The sequence below is a fragment of the Phaenicophaeus curvirostris genome, chromosome 6 (assembly GCF_032191515.1).
Source record: "Phaenicophaeus curvirostris isolate KB17595 chromosome 6, BPBGC_Pcur_1.0, whole genome shotgun sequence".
NCBI lineage: Eukaryota > Metazoa > Chordata > Aves > Cuculiformes > Cuculidae > Phaenicophaeus > Phaenicophaeus curvirostris.
In genome coordinates this window covers 44,673,001-44,699,149 of record NC_091397.1, presented here as the reverse complement: position 1 = coordinate 44,699,149, position 26,149 = coordinate 44,673,001, and the positions used below count along the sequence as shown (strand labels likewise).

The window sequence follows — 26,149 nt, the reverse complement described above, 5'->3', positions numbered from 1 at the left end:
CCATGGTTTAATCTCCTAGACAATCTTCACAGCATACTCTGAAGCAACTATTTAAATAGAGACTATTTACACATTTCTGAATCAGAAAGCTTTGCAACATAACTAACCAGTTTGAAACAGCAGATTTATTACTAACCACTCACTACTTATACAAACTTCTTGTTCTAGGGTACTTCTGTCTAGGAGGAGTCCTGCCCCAAAAGTCAAGCCAAACCTCAATCAGAGCCAGTTCTATTAACTATTCTGTAATAAAAGAAAGAAGACCTGAACATATACACCTTTCATGAACTTGAACCAAATAAAAATACTTTGGCTAGTTGTCCATATTAAAACTGATTCAGTGTAACAATTTCAGTTTAATTTCTAGATAAACGGTGGGTTTGCTGAGGTTAGAACAGGATAGGATCAACCAGAGAGCCAACTAATGTGGATCTCTGCCATACTAGACACTGCATGAAGAAGCAGGTTGTTTCTTCCCTCCTCTGAATTCTTGTGTTGCAGTCCCTTCTCTCTCACTCCTCAGGTCTGCAGCACAAGCCATTACTTCTGTATAAGGTCAAACTTTGCATGGGCTTCCAATACATTCAGACCTGCTCCTTCATGTTATTTGACCTATCCTTGCTTCTCTCATAGTAGTACGGCCAAGAGTATTCGTCTGACATAGCCTCACAAGCTTAATTTCCTAGCATCTTCTATTACTATTCAAATGAACTGGTGCAAGTTCAAGCTATTACTGGCCCAGTGCAGTTTATCCAGGAAAAAGAACTTATTTTGTCCAAAGCTTAGAAAAAAAAATGTAATATTGAAGTGACCTACCATCTTAAATATATATAATATATGTTAACAATCCCATTATATTCAGTCTGTCAAAGAATGCTCCAGTTCTTAGGCCATAAGAAAATCCTTTGGACAAACCAACTGTTCCCTCTCATCTTGTGGCACTATTTAGATAGGCATTATGTCTTTAATATGATTTACAAGTAAGGCTTGTTTATGCTGTTCTGAAGAACTTAAGCTTATGACAAGTAACAAAACACTTCATTGCTTGTTTATGGGTTTCTTTAATCACTTAACATAGTAAAGAGCTTCACAGTACTTTGTGACAAAGAACACAAGATAGAACAGCAGATTGCTGAGTTACTATTTCTTTCATCTCCTCTCCCCAGGCAAATTCAGAAGACCAACATCTTGTTGAACAAACAGGAGACTAGGAAGACCACGTTCTTATACGTGGTCTAAACAGACCCTCGTCCGGAACTTGACCTTTAAATATGTAAAAAGGTATAAATACTTCCAGGCCCTGAAGACTTTACCATTCATCATCTCTCAAACTACTCTGCAGTACTGTCTAATGCCAGGCTGTTTTAAGAAGAATTTGAAGTAAATATCCTCTTCCCAGTAAAAAGGCTATAGCCTATTTGCTAGCTTCCAAGCAGCACTGTAGAAGTTTGCGGTTTTTTTTAACTTGGTAGACAAATTTCCACACACACCACACTCATGAGAAAGACAACGTTCATCAATTTTACAGAGATACAGATTGACACTACAGCATCACCATCTCTCCTACTAGAAAATGTCCCATGCACACAGCCCATATTCAGCAAATGACAAATCATATGAATAACAGAAGTGATTCAGGCTCATTTAGCACTACACATTAAGTTGTTTGGTTTGGGGTTGGTTGGGGTTTTTTTGAGTGGACATAAGTATTCAAATGTAAGTTTACTAAAAGCCATGTAAGATTCTGACGCAACACAAGAGGAAATTACTCACGAATTATTCTTTTCTACTTCATTATGTGAAAAGTAAGGTGCCACTAAGTTTTTAAACTAAGCCTCTGGTTTAGATTTTAATCTATTAAGTCTTATAAAACTTCAAACTAAATCTATCAGAACACCACTGCCAAAGTTCAAGATAATAGTACTCCAACATCTTGCACCACATAGGAACGGGTTCTGTAATGGAAGGCACTAGGCAAGAGAAGCAATACAAATTCTGTGTAGTTAACTTTGACCGAGTGGCTCAAATTGTACGCACACCAAATTTGCAGATATACCACAGGAACTTCAGAGGAAAAGACTATACATTTCCTGTTGAAGGACAGAAAGATTAAGAGGAAAAAAACATTATAATGTTCTACCCCAACACTGTGTCTTACTGTTAGTAAAAGTTTATTTACCCACACCCACAGAATGCCTGGATCCTAACTTGGGCAAGGCTCAATTTACACAACTATCAGCTAGAATTCTATTGCAGCTAAACTAAATATGAAAACTATTTATTTCAAGTCAATCAAGAATCTGTCTTCCTAGAGGAAAGATTTTGCCCTCAGTCCACTCTACCCAAGGCTTCAATTTCTCCTGACAAAAAGGCAGGGCAGTCTTTGATTAGACACTGAAGCAACCTCAGGGTTCTTCAGAGCACACCTGAGAAAGACCTGTGGCTGCCATCCCTTGCAATCCCATCCTCCTTTCCTTCCCAGCATTCCCAATCTTTGGCAGTAAGAATTCATGATGTATCCATCAGCAGACAGCCAAAAGTCTGCCAAACAGATTCAGGCATCACCTCTTAATAATAATAATTAGGCTAAGGTAGTATTCGTGCTCCTGAGGTGCAGACAGTGTACCCTCTTTGTACTGTTGATGTTTAGGTAGCAGGGAAAAATCCCGGTTCTATAGCACTACTATGCACGTAAGAAGAATGGGCAAGTATACCAAAGAAAGCCCTGTGAAGCTTCAAGGAGTATACATGACAGATGACTTCAAACACAGCAGAACAGATAGCAGTTATGATAGTTTAATGGATAATTTTATTAGAAGTTAGTACCTTTTGCAGACAGAAGCATCACTGAAAATTTGCTCTTAGATCCAGGACCCTCATTAAGGATGAAATGTATTTCCAGCAACATAAGTCATGAAATTATCTCAGTCAGCAATTTAACAGATAAACTATTACATACGTTAAGCATATGCGTGGACTAAAGACCCTTGTCTACTAAAGTACATAAGGCATTGCTCCTCCAAGAACCTGTTCAGAAAAAAAGCATTTCCACTTCGAGGTTAGTATTTTATACAGTAAGCTCAAAGAAACTCAGAAGCTGAGTAAGTCAGGTGGTCTGTTTCAGAGCTAAGCTGAAGTGTGTGAACATATAGAGGAAGGCTAAGACACTATCTTTAAAATCCAAATTGATCCAGAGAAGACATATTCAGTTCAGAGACTGAGCAGCAGGAGCCTTCAGTTCAATTTTCATCTATCAATATAGGAATTATGCAGTTAAATACAATATTGGAGAGGAGGAATGTCACATAAAATCCAAAGTTTAAACTACTTACTTTCCCCTCCATGAATGTTTTGTTGTGTAGAAACAAGCGAGATCTCTGTTTTCTCTAATTATATTCATTCTGTGCCAAGACCTGAAAACAAAAGAGACATCCTGTTAGTACCCATGATTTTAATTTAAAACCAAAGTTCACTAATCATCAATATGCTTCAAGACAAAAATACTTTGTTTTTAAACACTGAAGTCACTGCTTTGTCAGTTCCTCACGAAAAATTAGAATACTTGCATTTATCAACAATTCATGGGCTACATTGCACACAGGGTTGAACACAAATTATTAGGTTCCCCACCGATTTTATCACATCACTCTTTAACAGTACCAGGGGACAGTAATTTATGCCCTGTTATTTGCCATATTATTGCAACCACACTACTTTTGCTGCACATTCAGATTCAAGTGTATTTTAAGTCAGTGCCAGAGCACTTAGCTCCTAAAAATTGTAGAATATAAAGATGATTTAAGTACCCTGCATCCATAACTTCAGCTCAGCTCGATTCCTGCTGCTGTAAAAAAACAGCAGGAGAAATCTGGGTAGACAGAACAGCTTATTTTCCAGAAATGGAATTTGAAGTTGAGAAACTTACTTATTAGCCAAGCATTGTGACTAAAGAGCTGACTAAGTAACCCTCCTGTGCTGTAAAAGTTTAAGCAATCCCACATCTAACATCCGGGCATGCTTATTTCAAAAATGAATACCTATTCTCTAAATGCACACTGGAATGTAACCGACACTTGCCAACAACTGCTTGAGTGGAGGTTGCAACCTTTCTGAATACTAAACACTATTTTTCCATGATTGAAACTGATGCACATTGAGAACCTGGAAAATTAACTTCCCTTTTATGTCACTTCACTGTTGTCACATATACAAGGCACTTAAATGGATGTACTCTGATTAAGTTGCAAGAGTGAAACTGTCACTCTCAGGTTACAGCTACAGCGTTAGTTTTACAGCATTTGAATGCACCAAAACAGCCTTCTCTGTTCTTGATTACAGATTGGTGCTGCTCTTGGGTTCCCATCATTAATGTGGTGGCACTTCCAAACAATACATCCTTAAGAAGCTAGTCTGGAAGAATTCATGACCATAGCTTGCATGAAGCAAAACTACAGTAATCCAGTCAGTACCCCACTAAAAGTTCTACTACAACCCCAGTCATCATTTTACAGTCAGCTAACATCACCAGACTGGCAAAGGAAGATTTCTCATTCTGAGATGGATGACTTGTAACATTAGCTCATTGTTAATTTCTACCCTCTATGACTTCGGGCTATTTTCTTCCTGAGCAAAGACTGTAGCAGTTATGTAGTCATGAGCATGAAGAATGGATAGCCTGACTACAATGAACTTGAGAATTCCTTCCCTCAGGTAAAAAAACAGCACAATCATCACTACCTACTGGAGAGAACTTGTGGTACTGCTCTGGAAAAAGAGAAAAACAGTGTTTACATAATTCAATGACTTTGTCTTTCAGTCAAATGTTCAGAGTTAATACCCCACTGACTTGCAGCAAGTTAAATTCTCTAAATCCAGTTTTTTAAAGTGAAGTTCCACAGGGGGCAAGATAGTCAACAGCATTATTCCTGCCATTATCCACTTTGCATGGTATAAGAACTATGTTGTATTATTGTCACTGTGGATAAGCATCAAAACAGTATACTGTCCAGGCTATACAGATCTCACTGTATGGTAGCACACATCAAAATCTGATAATTTTGTGGATTAAAGTTATCTTTCAGAATAAAGTGCTAGATTGCTAGATACTCAATCTTTATACTCCCCTCTTTAATGTACTAGCAATAAAAAAGAAAAAAAAAGGCAAGAAAAGGCTTATTACAAAACTAGCTCCACTATGTATGGGATTACAAGATCTGTTTATCTGCAATTCCAGTTTTGTCAACACCAGACTACTCTGACCAGCCCTATTAAGTCTCCCAGACCTGAACACCACCTGCTCAAGTGTATTTAAAGCACAATATTCTTACACTTGTAAACATCTAGTCTTAATAATCCAGGAGAGAAATATTCATTTATGAACTACCAGTGGCTTCCATTAATTTTAACACCAGCATCTAACTATATTCAAGATAGTGACAGATGAAGTATTATACATGCAGTGGGAATGACAAATTCACTAGACTGCTTTTTTGTTTAGATTAAAACTATTAAAATCACTAAGTTTTGATGCTTTACTCACTACACTTCCGGAAGGCGACTGTAATTCTCTCTCCCACTGAGAAGGCTAGCACAGAGGCCATATATGCCAAATTCTAGTAACAATTAATTCTTGTATACATTTTCCAGTAGTTTAACAGAAAACAAAGCTAACAATAGCCTAGTGTTCTGAGCTGCTATGTCAAAATCCAGCAATCATTTTTCAGTTGTCTTTCATTCCACAGTAATGCAAGATGAAAAAATTAGTTCATGTCAAAGACAAAAAAGGCATTTTCAAAGAAACCAAAAAGTTATGTTCCTCCACTGAATCCGTGTGGCATCCCTCTTACTATACTATCTACTATGTTGATGCATTCTAATTTTACTACCTGACACAGTGTAACCATTGACTTTGCAGAACACATCAGGTTTTATTATTAGTCAGGTTTAGCTATATTGCCAGTATAAGGAATAGTGGCCTAAACGGTCACACCATACTAATTTCCCAAAATAACATTCTTATTGTCACATTTACTTCTTCTTCCTGCACTCAAGATACCCTTAGAAAGTTGACTAACCTGACACAAAATTGGAGTCAGATTCTTTGTGTCATTCATAAAAGTATGCAGGGCAATATCACCCCAGTTTTAATGACCATCATCGTGTCCTGGGTAACTGATAACAGAAAACCCCAACTTTAAAGCTTATTTTGAACACATTGCAGCACATCCATTGGATATCTACCCCCTTCATGGCTCTCAAAGGTTCAATACTGGAGAAGCATCTAGTTCAGTTGCTCTATTCTTACTGAAGCAGAGCCAAGTACTTTGAAAGCAACAGTTTACAAACATGTTTCATCTGGTTGAGAGAGAGAGCATGCTGAATGCGAAGTACAGTCAAGTAACCTGAGGTTCCTGAAGGCAGAATATTGTCCATGACTTGCAACTTCTTTGAGGAGCTTAACTAAAGCACTCCTCCAATACCTGGATATTTTAATTAGCTTTTTCACAAGGCAGAAGTTCAGCAACACTTTTCTATTTGGTTCTTGTAGTACTGTAATTAGCAATGAAACAGCTTTTTGGGGAAGAGCTGAAATCACATCTGTGTTGCATGTGCCATAAATAGCAACCCCTAAAACTAAAGAGCCTGAACTGGTGCCAGGAATCCCCCCACCTCAAAGTTTAAGTTACATTAATAGGTATATTACACAAGCAGTGTTCAACTTGCATACACTTTCCACTTTTCCAGGATTTCACATTCTTCAGGCAAAGTTACCATCTGGGAAACCAGAATCTATTTCAGGAAACAGAGACAGTCAGTCTCACTAACACTTGAAGAGTTAGAAACAAAGCTGTGACCTTGCAGGCATCAAAGCAATAGGCATAACTCTAACTACAAGTAGGTATCCCTCAGTTCAAGTCAGAAGTCTGGACATGGGTTAAAAGTTTAGTCCAGAATTCAGACTGAGTTTTCTACTGATCATATTACACCTCTACTACTACAAAGCTTCCATAACTTTAAGTTCAGGTTTAACCTACACTAACCTTCAGAGCCCCAAACAGAATTATTGTTCTATTCCACTGGAGGGAGGAGGAAAAGAAGCATCAATAAGAAACTAAGATTTCTTGGGTGGAAAGAGGAAAAGAAATGCTGATAAACTGAGACATCTTTTTAAAAATTTATTCCAGCAAGGCTAAAATACAAAGTAAAGTTCCGAGAAAGTTTATACTGCACAGGGGCAGATACTCATAACAACTCAAGTATGACTTTCCCAAGATAAAGACCAAGAGGATAAAAACAAGGTCCAAATGGAAAGAAATGAAAGCAAAGCACTAATAAAAAAACCCCGCGAAGTTCCATTAAACTGTGGTTCTACATACCTACCTTTTAGCTTAAAGGACTGCAGCCTGATTCCTAGTCATCTAATCATCTGTAGCTTTAAAGGTATTATTTAAATAAAATAGATTTTCCTGCACTGAAATGTTTCAGCTGTCTAGGTTTCATCTGCCTCTTTGACTGTTGTGTGTATTAACTGGCAAACGGACAGATGACTTCTAACAAACATTAAAAATTTTCCCTCTTACCTAAACAGAACTCTGCTTTTAAAGTGCTACAGCCTAATTAGCTGTGGAAATTGAGATATGTTAATCAGTTGCACAGCCCTTTTTTGTAAGGGGAGAAAGAGACGAGACCTACCAGATCCTTAGTAGACAATTAGTGCAACCTGCTTCTGTGATAGCAGCATTGCTACCTTCTATAGTCCAGGATGCAAACAGGCTCAGAATTTCAACCTTACGACTACCAGAAATGATGGTGACGGCTTCAGTGTCCATCTTCCAGCTGACTGTTCATGTTCACTCACTGAGGACCAGTGCTGAGAATAACCAGAGCCTCCCATACATTTTGTTTGGGGTTTTTTTCCATCTGCATTAGCATTCTGCTGTATCTATGAGCCATTCTGATTCACCAGCTACACAGGTGAGTATCAGAACAAAAGGGTTTACTTACTAACGGAGGGAAGAAATAAGTGCTCCTTTCATTTATATTTAGCCATCTTGTCATATTTCTTCAGACTACTGTTCTACTTTAAATTTTATTAGTGAGTTAGAATAATCGTTAAGTTTTTTTGGCATGAGTCTTTGGAGGCAAACTGAGAAGTTAAACAGCTGAAGGTTAAAACATCAAGATATAGTTGAACACCAGCTAAAGAACTAAGTCAAATGCAAGTTAGAAGTCACCTGCTCAATCTGAAACACAGATCTGGCCCTTAAGACCAATACCCAGCATATAACTTCAAGTATGGAAATACAAAATGATTCAGACCCCCAGGACAAATACAAGTTTGGAAACTATGAAAAATACCACATGACACCCAGAGGAGTGAGCAATATACGTAAAATAAATCTGGTTTAGAAATGTATTCCAGCAAGACTGGAGTATGAGCAAGTACGAGGTTAAGTTCCTGGAAAGTCAACACTACAGAGGGACAGATACTCAGCTCTGAGTCTCTAAACACTTAAAAATTTGTTGCAATTGGAAAAAAAGTGGTGAGTAACAATGGAGAAGAGTCAGCAATTTCTGGGTAAGTGTTCTGGTACTTGGCTGCCTATAACATACAGGGATTCAACCACAATGCACATCTTCAAGCTGAACCAGGCTAGAGCCAAACATAGTTTTTACATCTATAATACTGGTCCTGTTATTTTGAACTAAGCCATGCCAGACTCTTTGAGCAGCATTCTCCTAACCCAATTAGAAGATGAAACTTGAGTCGCTAGCAGACCCTTGGACTGCCTTCCTCCTCTTCTACATATCTCACTACATGAAAGTAGCCTAAGTAGATAATCTTCTGATTATCAAGAAGGCTTTGACTTGAAAGAATTTAAGATCTAAACAAAGAATATTTTATGATGTACAGTATTATTTAATCAGCACTGAATAACAGGAAGCAAAGCAGCCATCTACTCAACGTCATCTTCTCAGAATCATTGCCATAGATCATATTTCTGAAAGAGTACAAGAGTAAAAGTGAAAATACATTACAGATTACATTAACTTCAAAAGCAGACAGAAAGCAGAGAATAACTGCATCATCAGGAAGACTCCTAATAAACTTATATGCTTATGTTTCCCCCCCAAGCAGCATGCTTCGACATTCTCAGCTTGAGAGCACTGAGCTGAAAACAGAACACTTCCTCTCCTCCTAACTGGAGCTCCAAGACATTTTTACAGACCAGAGCTTGGCCCTCAGTAGAGAAACAGCCATCAAGGTGCAAGCTCCATACCATCTAACAGGAAAACGTATCCAAAAGACAGCTGGCAGGTCAGTGCACAAAGAAAGCCATTTAGTGTGTCTACTTGTTTAGGCTTTCAGAAAACAGAAAGCAAGTGAAAAGCATCCGTGGGAGAAATTCAAAACTCTTGGAAAAATAAGCACTTTAAGGGTAGATTTTCAGAAAGATATATTTAGTTTTGTTCATGCTCTTCACGCATACTGTTATCACTCAAAAAGAAGAAATAAAAATCTCATCTTTGTGAGAGCAAGTCTCTTCCTCATCTCTCCAGCTCTTCATAAATTATTTCCCAAAGCATCTCATAATGCCTATATTTTGATACAGGGCCAGGAGGAAAAAAATTGCATATCTTTTCTTAATGGACACACTAGTATTCATCTAAGAAAGAAGACAGATTCTGCCCCATGGCTACAAAAGGTGCATCAAGTCCAGAGCACATTCAATGAAGCACGAAGGGGTCTGAGATTTGAAAAAAGCCCAGCCTCTCCTCTGCTGGGAGATATAAGAAGAGAAAGCCTTGAGAGCGACTTTATTATATAAATGAGGCACCACACAGGGAGGTCAGGGCTGCTCATCGCACTCGATCCTCTGGTGCTCTCCAAGTCTAGGGCACAGAGGAACAGGGTGGGGGGGCTTTGCCGGGAAGCACGTGCCCCAGGACAGCAGCGAGCCTGGGCTGGGGACGGAGGCGGGGACAGCGTCCTCGTCCTCCATCATCATAGAAGTGCTGGGCTGGAAAAGACCTTTGAGATCATCAAGTCCATCCGTATCCACCCACTACTAAACCATATCCCTGGGCACCTGCTTTCAAAGACCTGCAGGGATGGCAACTCCACTACCTCACTGGGCAGCTGTTACAGTGCCTGATAACCCTTTCAGTGAAGAATTTTTTCCTGATGTTCAATCTGAACCTCCCCGGCACAACTTGAGGCTGTTCCCTGTTACCCTATCACTTCAGAAAGCAGCATGCACCTTGCTACAACCTCCTTTCAGGTGGTTGCAGAGAGCGATAAGGTCTCTTCCTTCAGCCTCTTGTTTGTGAGGCTAAAGAACCCCAGATTCCTCAGCTGCTCTTCCATCATCACCATCGTGATGATCTTTATAGAATCATGGAATGGTTTGGGTTAGAAGTGACCTTAAAGACCATCCAGTTCCAACCCCCAGCCACGGGCTGGGATGCGTCCCACCAGATCAGGCTGCCCAAGGCCTCATACAACCTGGCCTTGAACACCTCCAGGGATGGGGCAGCCACAACTCCCCTGCGCAACCTGTGCCAGTGCCTCACCACCCTTAGGGCGAAGAAATTTCTCCTTATGTCAAGCCTAAATCTGCTCTTCTGCAGTTTATACCCACTGCCTCTCATCCTATCACTACACGCCTTAGTGAACAGTCCCTCTCCAGCCTTCCTGTAACCCCTTTCAGGTACTGGAAAGTACCTGAAAGGTACCACCAGCAGAAGCAGGAGCGCCGCCTCCCCCACGCCGCCTTTACCTTCCCGGGGAGCCCGCGCTGCCCGGACCCGCCCCCGCCAGCACTGCGCTCGCCGCCGCCGCCACGGGCGAAGGGGCCCCGGAGCCGCCGCCGCGCAGGGCCTGGGCGGCAGCCGCTCTCACGCCGCGGGGCTCACTCACAGCCCGCCGGTGGACGCCGCCATCTTCGCTCCGGCAGCGACGCCGCCCTCTCGGCGCAGCCGCCGTCCGGCCCGGGGCGTCACGGGACGCTGTCAGCCCATAAATCCCGCCCTTCCTCCCGCGGGCCGCGCAGCCGCCTCGCCCCCCTCCCCGCCTCCCCCCGCCCTGCCGGGGAGCGCGCAGGCGCGGAGCCCCCGGGGGTGAAATCCCCCCGCCTGGGGCTGCGAGTGGTGCGGGGATCGACACGGGAAGGTTACACCTGGTCTAGTGCCTCACCACCCGCATCGCGAAGGATTTCTTCCTGCTAATCTGAATCTTTCCCCTTCTAATTTAAAGCCGTTCCTCCTTTTACTATCACTACAAGTCTTTGTGAACAGCCCCTCCCCATCTTTCCTGCAGCCCCTTCAGGTACTGGAAGGTCGCCATAAGGTTTCCTCGGAGCCTTCTCTTCTCCACGCTGAACCCCAACTTTGTCAGCCTGTCCTCATACAGGAGGTGCTCCAGCCCTTGGATCATCTTTGTAGCCCTCCTCTGGACCCGCTCCAACAGCTCCCTATCCTTCTTACGAGTGTTGTGTCCAGTTCTGGAATCCTCAACATAAGAAAAATATGGAGCTGTTGGAATGGGTTCAGAGGAGGGCTACAAATATCACCAGAGGGCTGGAGCACCTCCCATAGGAGGCCAGGCTGAGAGAGTTGGGATTGTTCAGCCTGGAGAAGAGAAGGCTCTGAGGAAACATTATGGTGACCTTCCAGTACCTGAAGGGGCTACGGGAAAGCTGGGGAGGGATTGTTCACAAAGGCTTGTAGTGAGAGGTTGAGGGGGAATGGCTTTAAATTGGAAAGGGGAAGATTTAGATTAGTAGGAATAAATCGTTCGTGATGAGGGTGATGAGGCACTGGCACAGGTTGCCCAGGGAGGTTATGTCTGCCCCATCCCTGGGGGTGTTCAAGGCCAGGTTATATGAGACCTTGAGCAGCCTCGTCTAGTGGGAGTTGCCCATGGCAGGGGCGTTGGAACTGGATGGTCTTTAAGGTCCCTTCCAACCCAGATCATTCTATGATTCTATGATTCCATGTCATCTCATGCCTTGGGAGGGGAGGATGAGTGGAGAGGTTGGGGTTGTGCACAGGATGGGTGAGGCAGGATTGGGGATGTTGCCCTGCACTGTGGATGGCTCTGGTCATCTTTTTGCTCTCTGGTGTATTGATAGAAGTAGTTACTGTTACAAAAAGTGGATTTTTTTTTTTTTGTTTAAGCTAAAGTAGAGTTAATTTCATCTAAATAATTGTATTTTTTTAAAGTCAGACAGAATGTCCTTCTGATAGCATGTTTTCTTTCAAACAGTGTTTTTTCCAGACACTGTCCGTTCTTGGGAGATGGTAACGTCTTGTGTGAAGTATGATCTGTGCTGAACAGATGTGTCTGCTTCTGTAACCACATCTGTTTGCAGTCTTTCCCTGTCTCAAGTGCAAGGTCAAAGAGCTGGCTCCATAATTCCAAATTAGCAAGAGTTTTGACTGTTATGAAGTTCATAACACTAAAATTAGACCTTGGAAAGGAGTAGAACATACATAAGTTTTCTAGGAAAATTTATACAGGTGCATGTCAGTGGGAAATATATTCTGTATCTGCTTTTGTCTCGTTTCACTCCCTCCTGTTGCCCAGGCCTAATAAATGATGCTTGCTTTCTAAAACTCTGAAATGAGTCTTAGAGATACTTGCTCGCATTTTTGGTATCAGTACTTTAAGAGAGTTTGGTCTGTTGGTCTAGAGTAGATCAAATAGTTTGAGGGTCCTTGGTAGTTCCCTAAGTGCCTGGATTCTTGGGATTGTGTATCTTTGGGGTGTGATAGAGACTGCAGCACTGCCTGTTTTCCATGCCTTTGGCATCCCAGTACTGCAATTTTGAGGCTGGCTACTGGTTCCATGCTCATTGCAGAAGTATGTGGCAAATGAGAGAGGTGTTTTAATTACAGACAAAATGTTATAAGCGTGTAGTCTCCTCTTCAAGAATATACATCATCAAGGCATGAAAGACATATTGAGCATTCCAAAACCTAAGTACACTTTTTAATTATGCACTTTATTTGTGTGATTATAAAAATAATGTTTAAATCCCATATTAATGCTGCTGAACCACTGATTGACATTGTTGGCTAACCATCCTGGAAAGTTGTTACGGGACTCTAAAGTTCTCCATCAGCTGCCTGTGTTCATGGAATCATAGAATCATAGAGTGGTTTGGGTCAGAAGAGACCTTAAAGAATGTCCGTTCCAACTCCTCTGCCATGGGCAAGGACACCTTCCACTAGATCAGGTTTCTTAAAGCCTCATCCAACCTGTTCTTGAACATCTCTAGGCATGAGGCATCCAGGACTTCTCTGGACAACCTGTTCTAGTGCCTCACCACCCTCACAGGTGGAATCAGTTCTGTTTTGCTTAAACTGCTGGTGCTGGCATCCTACACACCCAGACAAACAACTGCAGAGTGGTGCCTGCTGCATCTGTCTCTTCACACTGATGATAAATTAGTAGCTTCCTTGATTCAAATGAAGTTATGGTCTTCGCAGCCCTTCCCTGCTTCTCTTAGTAACTCCTCTCTGCAGGCAACATATTGCAGTAGGAAAAAAATGTTCATGTGGTGTTTGTCAGTGCAAGAGCCATTTGGAGCCTAAACCTCAGGCACACGCTCCTACTTGGAATTGTAGAATGGTTTGGGTTGGAAGGAACTTAAAGTCTATCCAGTTCTAAACCCCTTGCCATGGGACACCTCCCGTCAGGTCAGGTTGCTCAAAGCCTCACCCAGCTTGGCCTTGAACAATGTCCCGGGATGGGGCAGCCACAACTTCTCTGGGCAGTCTGTTCAAGTGTACCAGACATAAGATTTTTCAAAGATGTTGTAAACTGCAGCAGCATTATAACAGCCTGCCATGATCTCCTCAAAATGCCTCAGGTTTTACATAAATATTTAAAAACATGACTCATATGAGAGCCCATGAGCTTACTATGCTTCTCCATTAAAACAGTGTTCCTAAAGTCTGCAAATGAAGAGAGAATTGAGGAACAAATTATAACTGGAACTAGCTGTCTGGGAGAAAAATTAAGACTAAAATCACAGGTGGTATATTGCTATTTTTTAATATCATTTTCATTGTCATATAAGCTATCCTTCTTGTCTTATATTTTACATAAGATATTTAAACAGTAGTAAGTTATTCTTTTGAGAACTCTAGTCCTCTTAATCTGAGGTGCCACGATAAAATAGCACTAATGTGAAAATAACATTTCTTTGGGGAAGCTGATGAATTACTTTTGGTCACAGAACTTCAAGGGGTGTAAAAAAAGATGTAATGTTTTATTAACATGCTAGGAGTTGCAGAAATCTATTTTCAGAGGGAGTTTCAGAAGACTTCCTTTGGCTGAGTGCACAGAAGAGATGTTGGAAGGCTTTGGAGGGATTTTTTCTGTTCTTGTTGATTAATTGGCTTGGAGGATTTTTATTCTTCAGAGGTGTTATATTTTGTGTTAGTACTTTTTTATTGTTAATATTGGTAGGTAAAACACAGCAAGTAAAACAACAGCTTGTTACATCTCCATTTCTTGAGAGCAAAGAATGACATTTTGCATAGTGAAGTTTTTGTAACAAACTAGCATCAATATTTTCATAGCCAGATTTTAGTCAGACAACATAGATTATATTTTGCATATATATATTTCTGCATGTACTCAGCTTAAGCTAGTATTTCTGTAATAAACTATGTCTCTATCTGTATATTTTCCCTTATACACTACTGCTTGTTTTGGACATACTTCTATGTAAGTAGTGATGTTAACTTTGATTATAAAGCAGAAGAGTTATAAAAGGAAAGAGGATACAGATTAAGAGTGAAAAAAATATGAGAAAAAGCAGAATTATCATTTTGAGATTATTATTCAGAGAGAAAACAAACAAGAAAGGTATGTTTAGCAGTTCAGGCAACAAGTTATGGAAATGATATTATGCAACATGATAAAGTATCTTCTAGAAATTACAGTATGTCAGGATTTCAATACTATTTAATTGTAAAGCATGTGTGAAATTGTAATTGTGTGCAGACAACAGCATTCTGGTTTTCTTGGACATTTTTTTATTGTGAGATGATACTACTGGATATTTTTAGGGCTATGGCTTTGTTTCCTGTATGCCTAAAGGTTTGTGGAAAGCCTGGAATACAATAATTGTATTTTTAACACCATCTTCTGATTTTAAAGTTTACAATAATTTTAATAAAAGCTATTAAAAATTCAAATGCACAAAATCTTCACTCTATTAATGTCAATGACAGTTGTATCAATAGCTGTGACACAGGTAGTATTTTACACTTAGTTTTCCCAGTCACTTACGGAGTCAGGAGCCATATTAGAGCATTGTTAAAATAAGAATCACAAAGTTTTGATGCCTTTCTGAAAGATAAAACATGAAGTTGCTTCAGTCCATTTTGGAGAAATGAGGCCATTTTCATTATTTCTAGATCTTTCATCTGAAGAATTACTGCGAATGTCAATCTGACCTTGTCAGTTTAAGTACGGTCATTTGCAAAAGAGTTCAGGCCACCTCCAATCTAGAGAACAAGGTCTCTCCTTACCATCCAATTATTGAAATCTGGAAGGAATGAAGAGTTCCAGTCCACTACTAAATAATTAATGCTCCACTGGACTATTTCTGTGATCAGCATCTACTCTGAAAGACTGTGGTTTAGGATGTCTGTGTTCTTCAAGCACACTAAAATACAGATACAGTGGACAACCAATGCTAGGATTCTCTATAGCAATTGTAAATACAATGATTGTAAATACAACCTATAATAGCAAAACTGTTACTTTAAAAAAATATACATTGTGTTTATAGCAATAACATTGAACAAGTTTCTATGCAGCCTGCACACAGTGAGCAGAGGATAAATTAACTCCCTTTCTCAGTGTTGTCTCTGATGATGGGGCAGAATTTTGTGTCAGCTTTCTGGAGAAAGGAGAGATTCCTCTACCCTTACTTGTCTTACAAGAAAATAAGTTCCTGGTAGAATTCGGAATAGTTACTTCACCTTCTTACTCATAATGTATTTACAGTATAGGAGGATGCAGAACCATCCACTCTGATACCCAGCTACTGGTTTTCTGCCGTAACGTGATGGGGGATCTATACAGCCTTTACGATTGTATCGAAGTGTTATACCACAGATTCGTATAAGTTCAGGATAATTAACAGGGGGAATATGCTTAATAATTGTAGCTTTTAGCTCACCAGATAACAATGATAATTTGCTGCCTAATTATAAGAGTTGACTGATAAATGATAACTGAAAGATTTTTAAAGGTACAAGGGTGACCTAAGTGCACAAATAACACCTGAAACCAAGAAAGTAGGATGCCTTTGAAAACCTCTCTCATGAATCTTATCACTTTTACCCCCAATTAGTTGCAGATACCAAAATACAGGTTACATGGAGGGCCTGCTAGGAATCACACCCGCATTACTGGATCAATCTTTATTCTGCTCTTTGTTATCCCAAAGGTGCGTTAATACTATGCTGACAATTTGCCAGCAGCTCAAAGCTCACATAAAATTTTCATGTATCTTGACATATTTTGTCTAAAAATAAACACAGATAATACTGATAATTTATCTTCTCTGTAAGATTCATTAAAAGATAATTCTGGATTGCTTCCTATTAATAATTCTATATTTCCTGATAGTCTTGTTAAATGATAACTTGTTTGTTGTCTCAGCTAATAGCTTGATAATAACTGCAACCCAGGCTAATGAGCTTCATGATACTGTTACTGTATTGTGTTGAATTATTAATAAGGATCATCTTCAATACAGCAATTCATGCTAAACTGTGTTCATATTCATACCATTCCTTTTGGCTACAATAAGCCTTTCTCTTCTGTTTGGATAATCCTTTCATTTTGGCGGTAGTACTATTGCTGTAGTAACTTTTCATCTCTTCATCTATCCATAGCCTTATATAGCTTAGTCTATTTGATGTGTCTTTTGAAGATAATCTACGGATTCATACTCTTTTACCTGCGAATGGATAGGTTTCAATTTGAGTTGCAATCCAGTCTTAGTATTTTATGTGGGCATATCTGACATAAGTACAGTGAATGTAATAGATTTACTTAATATCTCAGATGTCATTCATAGTACAGTGTCTTTTGACAGACCCTAAATAGCAATGGACAATAGTGCATCAACTATTAATAGAATTACATTGTTTAATAATGTGTAGTTATAGTTTTCAAAAGGAAAAAATAAAGGAGAAATACATTCTTTTTTGCATGTAAAATAGCCACCTTTCCCTAGGGAAATTCCTGTCTACTTTCCCTTTTGACTCCATTTAGCCAAGTTAGAATTATAGCATCATAGAAGCATTAAGGTTGGAAAAACCCTCTCAGATAATCCAGTCTAACTGTCAGCCCAACACCGTGGTTTCTCCAGGTGAGGGACCTACACCTCTCTAGAGGATGTCCACTTAATTTTGTTGCTAGCTACCGTTCTCTTGTCAGAGATCTGTGTTGCAGATCTGAATCTGGTGTATGATATAATCCCACATCATAATTACGTTGGTTTTTAAAATAAACCTGAAGAATTATACATCTACACACATAAACAGCTATGCAATATTGACATTATGAAATAAAAGACTTTAAGAATTAAAAAATTCCAGAGGATTAGGCTTGCCTTTGTAAATAGTTCCATTTTCCCCATTGTTCTTCCATGGGAAATTCACCTTGTTCACTCCACAAGATGAAAAGACTCACTGAATAAACGTGTATGCAATATTGTGTTCTGTCCTCATTGCTTGGTTTGCTGGCTCTGGATTTATTTAGTGTATGCTATGCAAACTCTATTATTCAAGATGCAGATTTATTAATTTTCATATTGACATTCCTATAACATTCTTAAGTACACTATCTGAGTGCTCCAGGAACAGGAATTAAATTATTTTCACAAAATCTTTTTATTTCTTATATTTGACTGGTTGAAAGTACATTAATGTTTCTTTTTCTGTATATTTTCATGTATAATTTCCAAGTATCCTAGCACAAGCTTTAAAACACATTCTTCCTTTGTAAAAGCAAAATTGCTATTTGATTCTCTCCCTGTCTTTTTTTTTATGGACAGTAGAACCAAAACAGATGATAGTGTACATTACAAACTTATTCAATGTATTGATCTATGTGAAACCATGTCATGTCATGTTTTACATGCCTTACATAAGATAAGTTAAATTTAAATACAAACTCAGGAGAAGGAATGCTACTAATTTGAGAAACTGGATGTTGACAGAGTGGCCACGATTTATATTCAGCTATTAAGGTAACAAAAAAGAAAAAACACTGAAAAAAGTGATTTTGAACACTGTTCAAAGTTTTTCAGAAGGAGAGTGAATTAGTGGGACAGTGGGAAAATTCAGTCAGAGGGATCTTTTTTTAGTATCCAGGAAATCACAGTGGGATTCTTGAATGTATCTATAGCTGCGATGCCTCCCAAGTCTTTAAATTTGGTTATTTGGACCAAAAGGACCTCTGAAAACCAAGCAACAGGTTCTCTGCTTGGGCACTGCAGTTTTCAGCAGTGAGAGTTATGAGAGAATCACTTACAAATGCTTGTTTCCCAGCTTCAGCCTGTACAGCATACAGAGGAAAATTAAGTACTAATTCTCTGATTCCCTAGCCTGGAGTCAAGTCCCAGAATTAGAAATAAGAATGAGATTGTAATACCCAGTGGAAATAATTGTTAACAAAACAACAAGCAGGAATTATTCACCTTGGACATAGTGCTTCAGAGAATCAGAAAATTCTTACTATTTTAAAAGAGTAAGAATATTATGGAGATTATCCAGCTTTTCCTCCTTGAAAAGTTGTTCATGAAATACAGAGAAGAGGAGGTTCTGATGTTATAACTTGCAGTTCAAGCCATTGAAATTATAGCCTTGTAAGAAAGAATGGGAATCAGGATTCTTTCATTTTTCCTTTATTTACACCCCCTCCCTCCCATAGTCCAGTACTATGTGCCTTACCATTTAGAATCACTGGTGGATGAGAAATGCAGGCTAGCCACATATGAGTGATAGAGCTGCAAGATGGCTATGCAAAAACAAGAGAACATTTTGTGGGTTAATAATGTTCCCCAACTCTAACCCGTCTATGGAAATATCACTACCAATAACAGCAGCAGCAATGAAAAGACTTCAGGCTAAAAAAATCTAAGTTGCATAATATATGGAAGTTGTATTGGTTTTACAGCAATTTAATCCCAAGCCTTATCTGTGTAGCTGATAGAAACCACCAGCCCTGACAATACCTTTATCCCCTATATGCAGGATCCACAAGCAGAACACATTTTCATGGTGTATTTTACCAAATTATGTTTTAGTTTCATTAAATTTCAATTAAAAAACAGAGTGCAGCTATCTGTTTACTGGCAGACAGGCAGTCAGCATTAGTTCAGATCTGCTTTGCTGAGCTGTGTTCAACTTCTCAATGCATTTGGCTGTTTCCTTATGAGATCTCATCACACACCCCTGGATCCAGCACCATGGCACAGAAGATGAGATGCACACCACCTGCTGCTTTCCACATTTTGGCTGCTGCTGCTTAAAAGCTGCCACTGCTCTCGCAGAAGTTGTTTACAAGCATTTCAAAGGTTGGTGGAGCTTAGTGTATATATGTTTTGCAGTACATACATCTTACTAAGTTCTTCTCTGCCCCCATCCCTTTTTTACCATGGGAAATTAGAAATTAACTGTAGTGGCTTTACTTTCACCTCACTTCATTCAGAATGCCTAAAAATAATCAGTGATGAGAAGTATACTGTATTAACCACTTGTAGCCTTACATCTTACTTCCCACCATGAGGAATGGCACACAAGGCCACCCAGTCCCTGCACAGCAGAGCTGGCATGTCACACACTGATGACACAAGGTACATCTGATTTAATTGCCATTTAAACCTGAAACTCCTGATGGAGCCAGAAAAAGCCTTGATCCTGGGAGATGTTTCAAGCGAGCCGTGCCTCCTTCTCCATGCAGACAGATCTCAGATCTGAAAGGTTGTGCACAATTGGAGCCCTTGACTTTCGATCTCCAGATAAGGACCAACCTTATATAGTCTCTCCTCTTCTTTCTGACAACTTTCAGGACTTCATTTCAGTGAAGTACAAGATTTATGTTTCAGAAGTACTGGCTAATATGAGAGATGTGACAACATATTAAGAAATAGAACATTCACTCTTACAAACTAAGCATCAGAATGCAAACTGCTTGGGAAAAAATACTAAGAATGCTTCACTATGCAGGCCATCTAAAGATTTCCAGGCTATATTTTTATCCAATCCATGATTTGGGACCTCTGTAATTAGGAGAAAACCTTCCTCTTTGAGACCGTGGAACATGTAGCATGTAGTGGCATGAGGCATCAGTTTGTATTGTGATTCTGTTGTATATTACAATCATTGTATCATACTTTTGTTGTGGTTTTGGCATAATGCTGTATCCCTCTTCCAAGTAAAAATGTAATGCCAAATATCTACAAAAAAAGTAAATTTGGTATTAAAACATTCAATGCTTCTGCCAACTCAGACCTGTTGGATAGACCGGAGCCTGGGTCAGGATAGGCATTCACCAAGTCTCCTTGGTATACGACTCACACACCTACTTATCTCTGTTAGCACCAAGGAGAGCTGGAGCAAGCAAGGTCCAAACAGAGGTGAGTTGCTGCTGTCCTCTGGGTGGCATGCAGAGGAGGCTCTTTGTTGAACCATGGGCCAGATCATTCAGCTTGGCAGGAAAAGGCAACAGATTAAGAAATGGGGCATCTGGACCATTGTCTTTGGCATTTAAATCATTGCTGGGGTCTTGCAAATGGTGACAAAAGTGGTGGAGCAAAGCAATGGGATTAAACCCATGGAGGTGGCCTCACTGGTATTCCATAAAGGCATATGTTCTCACCCCTGTTGTGCACAGGCAAGAGGTCTGATTATTCATATGATGAATGTATTAAGCTCACTGTGCCACACCAATGATCAGTACTGCTGGTCTGAACCAGGGTGGGGAATATCACCAGGCAACACACCCTCTCCTTGGAAGGCTCAGAGGAGATGGGCATAGGTGATGTGCTTATGAAGCTTATGTTATGACCTATTTACAGTGATAATCAGATCTCCAGGAGAGGGTATGTAGCATTATACTGCAATAATGCTAAACTCCTGCATCACGAACTGTAGACATAAAGAAGCTGATAGTTTGCCTTTCCGCTATTACTGAATGACATCTACACTGTAAGAATGCCAGGCACAGTGAGTCATAAAAATGAGCATCACTCAGCATAATTTTCAGCCTCTTTCCCTTTTTCTGTGATAAGCAGAAGCAGGACTTTTGAAATGTCTGTTTTCTTTGGTGTTGGTAGATTTCTTTTTTTTCTCTCCGTAGGTCTTTACAGTTTCACCTTCGCTTTCCTCATGCTGTTTCTGGTTTTGGTTTTCTCATTGTGACCGAATCATTGAGTCCCTTACCAATCTCTCGGTATTGCAGGGACACCTGCATTTAAGCTTTTAGAAGTGGTGCTTCTGATGATGAAAAAGCATTTTGCCTTTAATATCCTTAAAATTGTCTGTAATCAGATCGCTGGGTCATTTGGCCAAATTATTGGAAACGGCAGTGTATGAATCTGAGAAAACACAACAAGCAAGGCAGAAATGCGCACAGTAAATTAACACCATTCCTGGCACCCATTTCAGGCAGTATATTATGCATAGTATCTTCCCACTCCTTTTGCTTTGCTTTGACACAGATCGTGACCATCAAATGGTATATAAGGCATATGCTTTTGGTTTTAAGCAGAAGCATATGGATACTTATGCAATCTTGTTTACTGCTAGTTTGTAATGATACTATTAATGCTTGGAGTTTGGACCAAATTTCCCTAAACTTCTGCTGTCCCATTTTTATTGTAAGGCAGGGAGGCGTGTAAGGAAAGAAACTTGATGTGCCTCTAATTACACCTCCTTAATTCTGGGAAATATTGAATTAAAATTGTGTTATACTAATAAAACAGAATTGGAGTATATGAATAAACTAGTTTGATAAATTACTTAACAGTGAACTGTAATTAGCTAGCTTGTTTGCTTAATTAGTTGGCCAGCAAGTAAGTGCTATCTACTTGAGAGAAAGGTAGACTGACAGGTTTAAAAATGCTTGAATTGTCCTGCAATGAAGGTGATCACAGAATCACAGAATCACAGAATCACAGAACAACCAGGTTGGAAGAGACCCACCGGATCATCGAGTCCAACCGTTCCCATCAAACACTAAACCATATCCCTCAGCACCTCATCCACCCGTGCCTTAAACACCTCCAGGGAAGGTGACTCAACCACCTCCCTGGGCAGCCTGTTCCAGTGCCCAATGACCCTTTCTGTAAAGAATTTTTTCCTAACGTCTAGCCTAATGTTACAGAAGCCAGGAAAAGAAACACGTTCTCTATCATACAAGTGCTGAATTCCTTTATTTTTGCTCTTGGTCCAAATTCCATTTCTATGATGCATTGTTCATTATCTCTCTCCGGTTACTGGAGTATCTAGAATAAAATTCATGAACTAATTTCATAATTGCTCAAGCTTTTTACTGATACTTTTCCCCTACAATCTGCAAAATAAGAGGTTTGTTGCCAAAATAGGCACTGAGCATGTTAGAACTGAATCTTTTATAAGGAGGTAATTATTTGCATATCACCAGATATGCTGATTTAATTGCTTCCTGTGTGAATGTTATGATCTGAAGCAACCTGATCCTTACAAGAAAACTTTTGTATGCACAATAAGATTGATGCCAAGAAAGGTATAATATACTGCATTTTGGCAGTCATTAAGAGAAAAATAAAATATTTTATTTCTTTATTTTCTGCTCTTTTCTTATGCAAAAGTGACTAGCAATTATGTCTACAAATAGGATTTGTTGTTCTCTCTGACCAGTGCTTAGAGATCTGGTGCACTTAGTTCTTTAGAAACACTAACAGAGCTTTTGACAGAAGCACAGAGTGATGACTTGGCATTTGGCAGATAAAAGACAAGCTCTTCAGTCTTGGCCCTAAATTTGCTTCTGTTCAACCAGTAAACAGTGGTGCAGTATGGACTTTGCTGATTAAAAGCAGAACTGAAAAACTGAAGCTGGGTTTGACAATGTTCCAGCTTGTAACAAGCTCATCGTAGGCTTCTGTTTCCTTTTACATTCAGCTGCTGATAGCTATTCCCAATGCAAAATATCACTGTTTTGTTGTGGGTCGTTTGTTGTTTTTTTCTTTTGAAGGAATTTATTTCCTTCTTTCAACTTCCTAGAGAGACTTAATATCCCTGCCCAGAATGTGAGGTGTTTTCATGTTACTACTTCTTTGTTTCACTGTTCATGCCTTTACCATCTATGAGTACCTACCTCTGCAAGCCTTTGTTTAGGCAAGATCTCGCAGTGTGAGCAGAGTCAATGGAACTATGCGTGTGTGATGGGTAATCACACAGGTGAGGATTTCCAGCAGGTGGCTACAAGTATATTACATATCTCCATATTCCCTTGGCTATTTTTATCTCACATATACTCTTTCATGTCTCTTTTTTGTGTGTTGTCATGAATGTACAAAAGGCAACACAAGTTAGTAATCAATTTCTGATCGATTAAACAATCTCAAGAAATGTCTTTTCGGCTGTGATTACTACTACTAAAAGCTGTATAAATTTGTGAGAGCAGTTAGCTTGTTTTCAGTATATACTAAGTTTTAGTAGTTGCACTACTAAAACTATCCATCTATATCTATCTACACTACTATCTTGAAGGGAATTTTAGAGGTGGAAATTTCACTGCCATGAGACTTTTCTCAAACCACTACAGGCTTCTCCAGCTTATTTTTTTAAAGAACTTTTATATTACGTATTTTCACAAAATCAGAGAATTACAAAGTTTCAAGCTTGCTAGGCCTGAAAAATTTGTTTCTAAAACCAGTATGTCTTTCATTGACTTCTGATGGAAAGCTTGCATCTGCGTGCAACAACAGCATTTGACATCAAATGAAAAAATGTGGAAAATTCCCCATCTGAAAATTCCAGTGTTGGATTGAGCAGCCAGATATGATGGTGTGGATTTATCATTGTAATTAACAACAAGAAATGAGAAAATACTGATGGGAAGTCTGTGGTTGGCACTCCATGGCCTCGCCAGCTAGGCTCTTATCAAAGACACTTCTCCTCATGTTCTTTCATTTATGGATTCTGTTACATTAGCTGACTATAGGAATTAAGCAGTTGGACTTAATATACCTTCCTTTCCCTATTATCATCAATAATCTTGTGAAAGATAAGTTTGAAGATTTCAGTTGTTGATTGAAAAGGCTCCTCACAATAGCTCTCAGACATGGGAAGTCATTGAATGCATTAAACAATTAGCTACTGATTTCCAGAAAATGCTTTTGGGCTAGTAGTAAACATACTTGTCTTACAATATTACATGGTTTTATTAAAAAAAAAAAAAAGGAAGAAGGAGCTATGCTATGTATCTAACTTGTTGCAGAAGGTAACTGAAAAAACTCAAACACCACTTAAGCAGAGTAGAAGATACTGAAAAATAGCAAGTAGCACCAGGGAGATACTATTCTATCAAGCACAATGTAATTATTTCTTCCTTTTATATATAAAACAGATTAAGATGGACACAGGCTAACAGAAGGTCAGGAAAACATAATCATCCTCTGAAATTTAGACGTTGAATATCTAGTGATATTGAATTGATTGGCGTTGAAAATCTAGTGAATATCTGATTTAGTGGGACGTGTCCCTGAACCAAACTTATACTGAAGATTCATTTTCTGAGGCAGTAAGCCCATTCATTTGACACTATCCTACCTATCAACTTCCTACATACATGATCCAGAAGAAATTTGTTAGTATCCTCTTATCTACTCCTTCAAAAAAAACGTTAGTTCTGGAAAGACAGAACTGACCTTCCAACATCCAGGATGAGTTTGGCTCCAGAATCTGAAGCATCAAAGCGGATTGAATCCTATTTAAAACAAGTTTTCTTACAATTTAGGTAGAAAGCTGCAAACACAAGAGAGCTTGTACAGTCAGTAGATGGCATACTGCTCCCAATAATCGGTAGAAAATAGTGACTCAAGTTTTTCTTAATGCCCACCAGGCTGCAGTTAAAAGTGATGCAAAGGGTGATGTAAATGTGAAGAGACTTTAGGGTTCAAACAGACTATGTACTTTTATAAAGCATGCCAGGGATTCTCTGGTAAGGACTTGCCAGGAGAAGGGATGCTGCATCTTTCCTCCCTGTATTATCAGTTCCTAGAGTAACCGTGGCAACTTACCCTGCCTGCAGCAGACGGGTGACCTTGATCTTGCTTTGGAGGGTTTGCCACTGGTGATGATAAGTTAGTGCTCTCACTGCTTTGCCACCACTACAGAACAATATGCGTATAGCTTACTCACTACTTGAAAAATCACTCTTAACTCCAGATAGCTCAAGGATTTTTTTTAACTGAAACAGAATTTAACACATGGTTCATTATGTCTGAAGATATTTACAGATAAACCAAGGCCTCCACTGCTCTCCTCATACATGTGAAGTAAATAATGTGTCCAAATTCTTCTACAAACAGCAGACCATCCCATTAAAATAGCTTCTGTACAGTACTGAGAAAGCTGGGGTCCAGTCTTTCGGCAAGGCTTTTTTTCATGCTTGCCCTTCCTTAAATGATGCTAAGCTGAAACAAAACTTCTTTTTTATTTTTAGGAGAGTTTTTCAACCTTCAGTTCACCTTGAGGGGTTTCCACAATGCCCTGCTGCTAATAATGAACGCACTTAGGGAAATACCTTGTTCCTTAGCTTTTGTCTCATATGTTCCATTGCAAAGGAAACTGCTTGTGCTTCCACAAACTCTCTCCCACTATATTTGTTTTTCATGCCGTTATTTTACTGGCTGCCAAAGGCTCTATCTAGTATATACTGCAAGTTTCGTTACCCACTTAGGTCTAGGATGTTTTATCAAAGTAGGGGACTGCCCAAAGATGGCTGAAAACTACGTGACCCAGTGGTTGGTAAACACTTGGGGGAGCTGCCCATCTGCTGCATGAAAAGTTTGTATCTGATTTATGGAATGATATTATTAGGATTCACCAGATTATCTAGAAC

The 26,149-nt window shown here is 39.5% G+C and overlaps 1 protein-coding gene across 3 annotated transcripts in view; it reads right to left on the bottom strand.

Moving 5' to 3' along the window:
• The window catches only part of DNAJC13 (DnaJ heat shock protein family (Hsp40) member C13), a 57,138-nt gene extending 46,159 nt beyond the window's left edge, over positions 1-10,979 (bottom strand). For all 3 annotated transcript variants that reach the window (XR_011337668.1, XM_069860023.1, XM_069860024.1), the window contains exons 1-2: positions 10,782-10,979; positions 3,333-3,413 (exon numbers count right to left, since the gene is read on the bottom strand). Coding sequence is in view for 2 of the 3 variants with exons in the window: in XM_069860023.1 (XP_069716124.1) it covers positions 3,333-3,400 (68 nt within the window). In the remaining variant the exon portion in view is untranslated. The remainder of the gene's footprint in view (positions 1-3,332; positions 3,414-10,781) is intronic.
• Between the last annotated feature and the right edge of the window lie 15,170 nt (positions 10,980-26,149).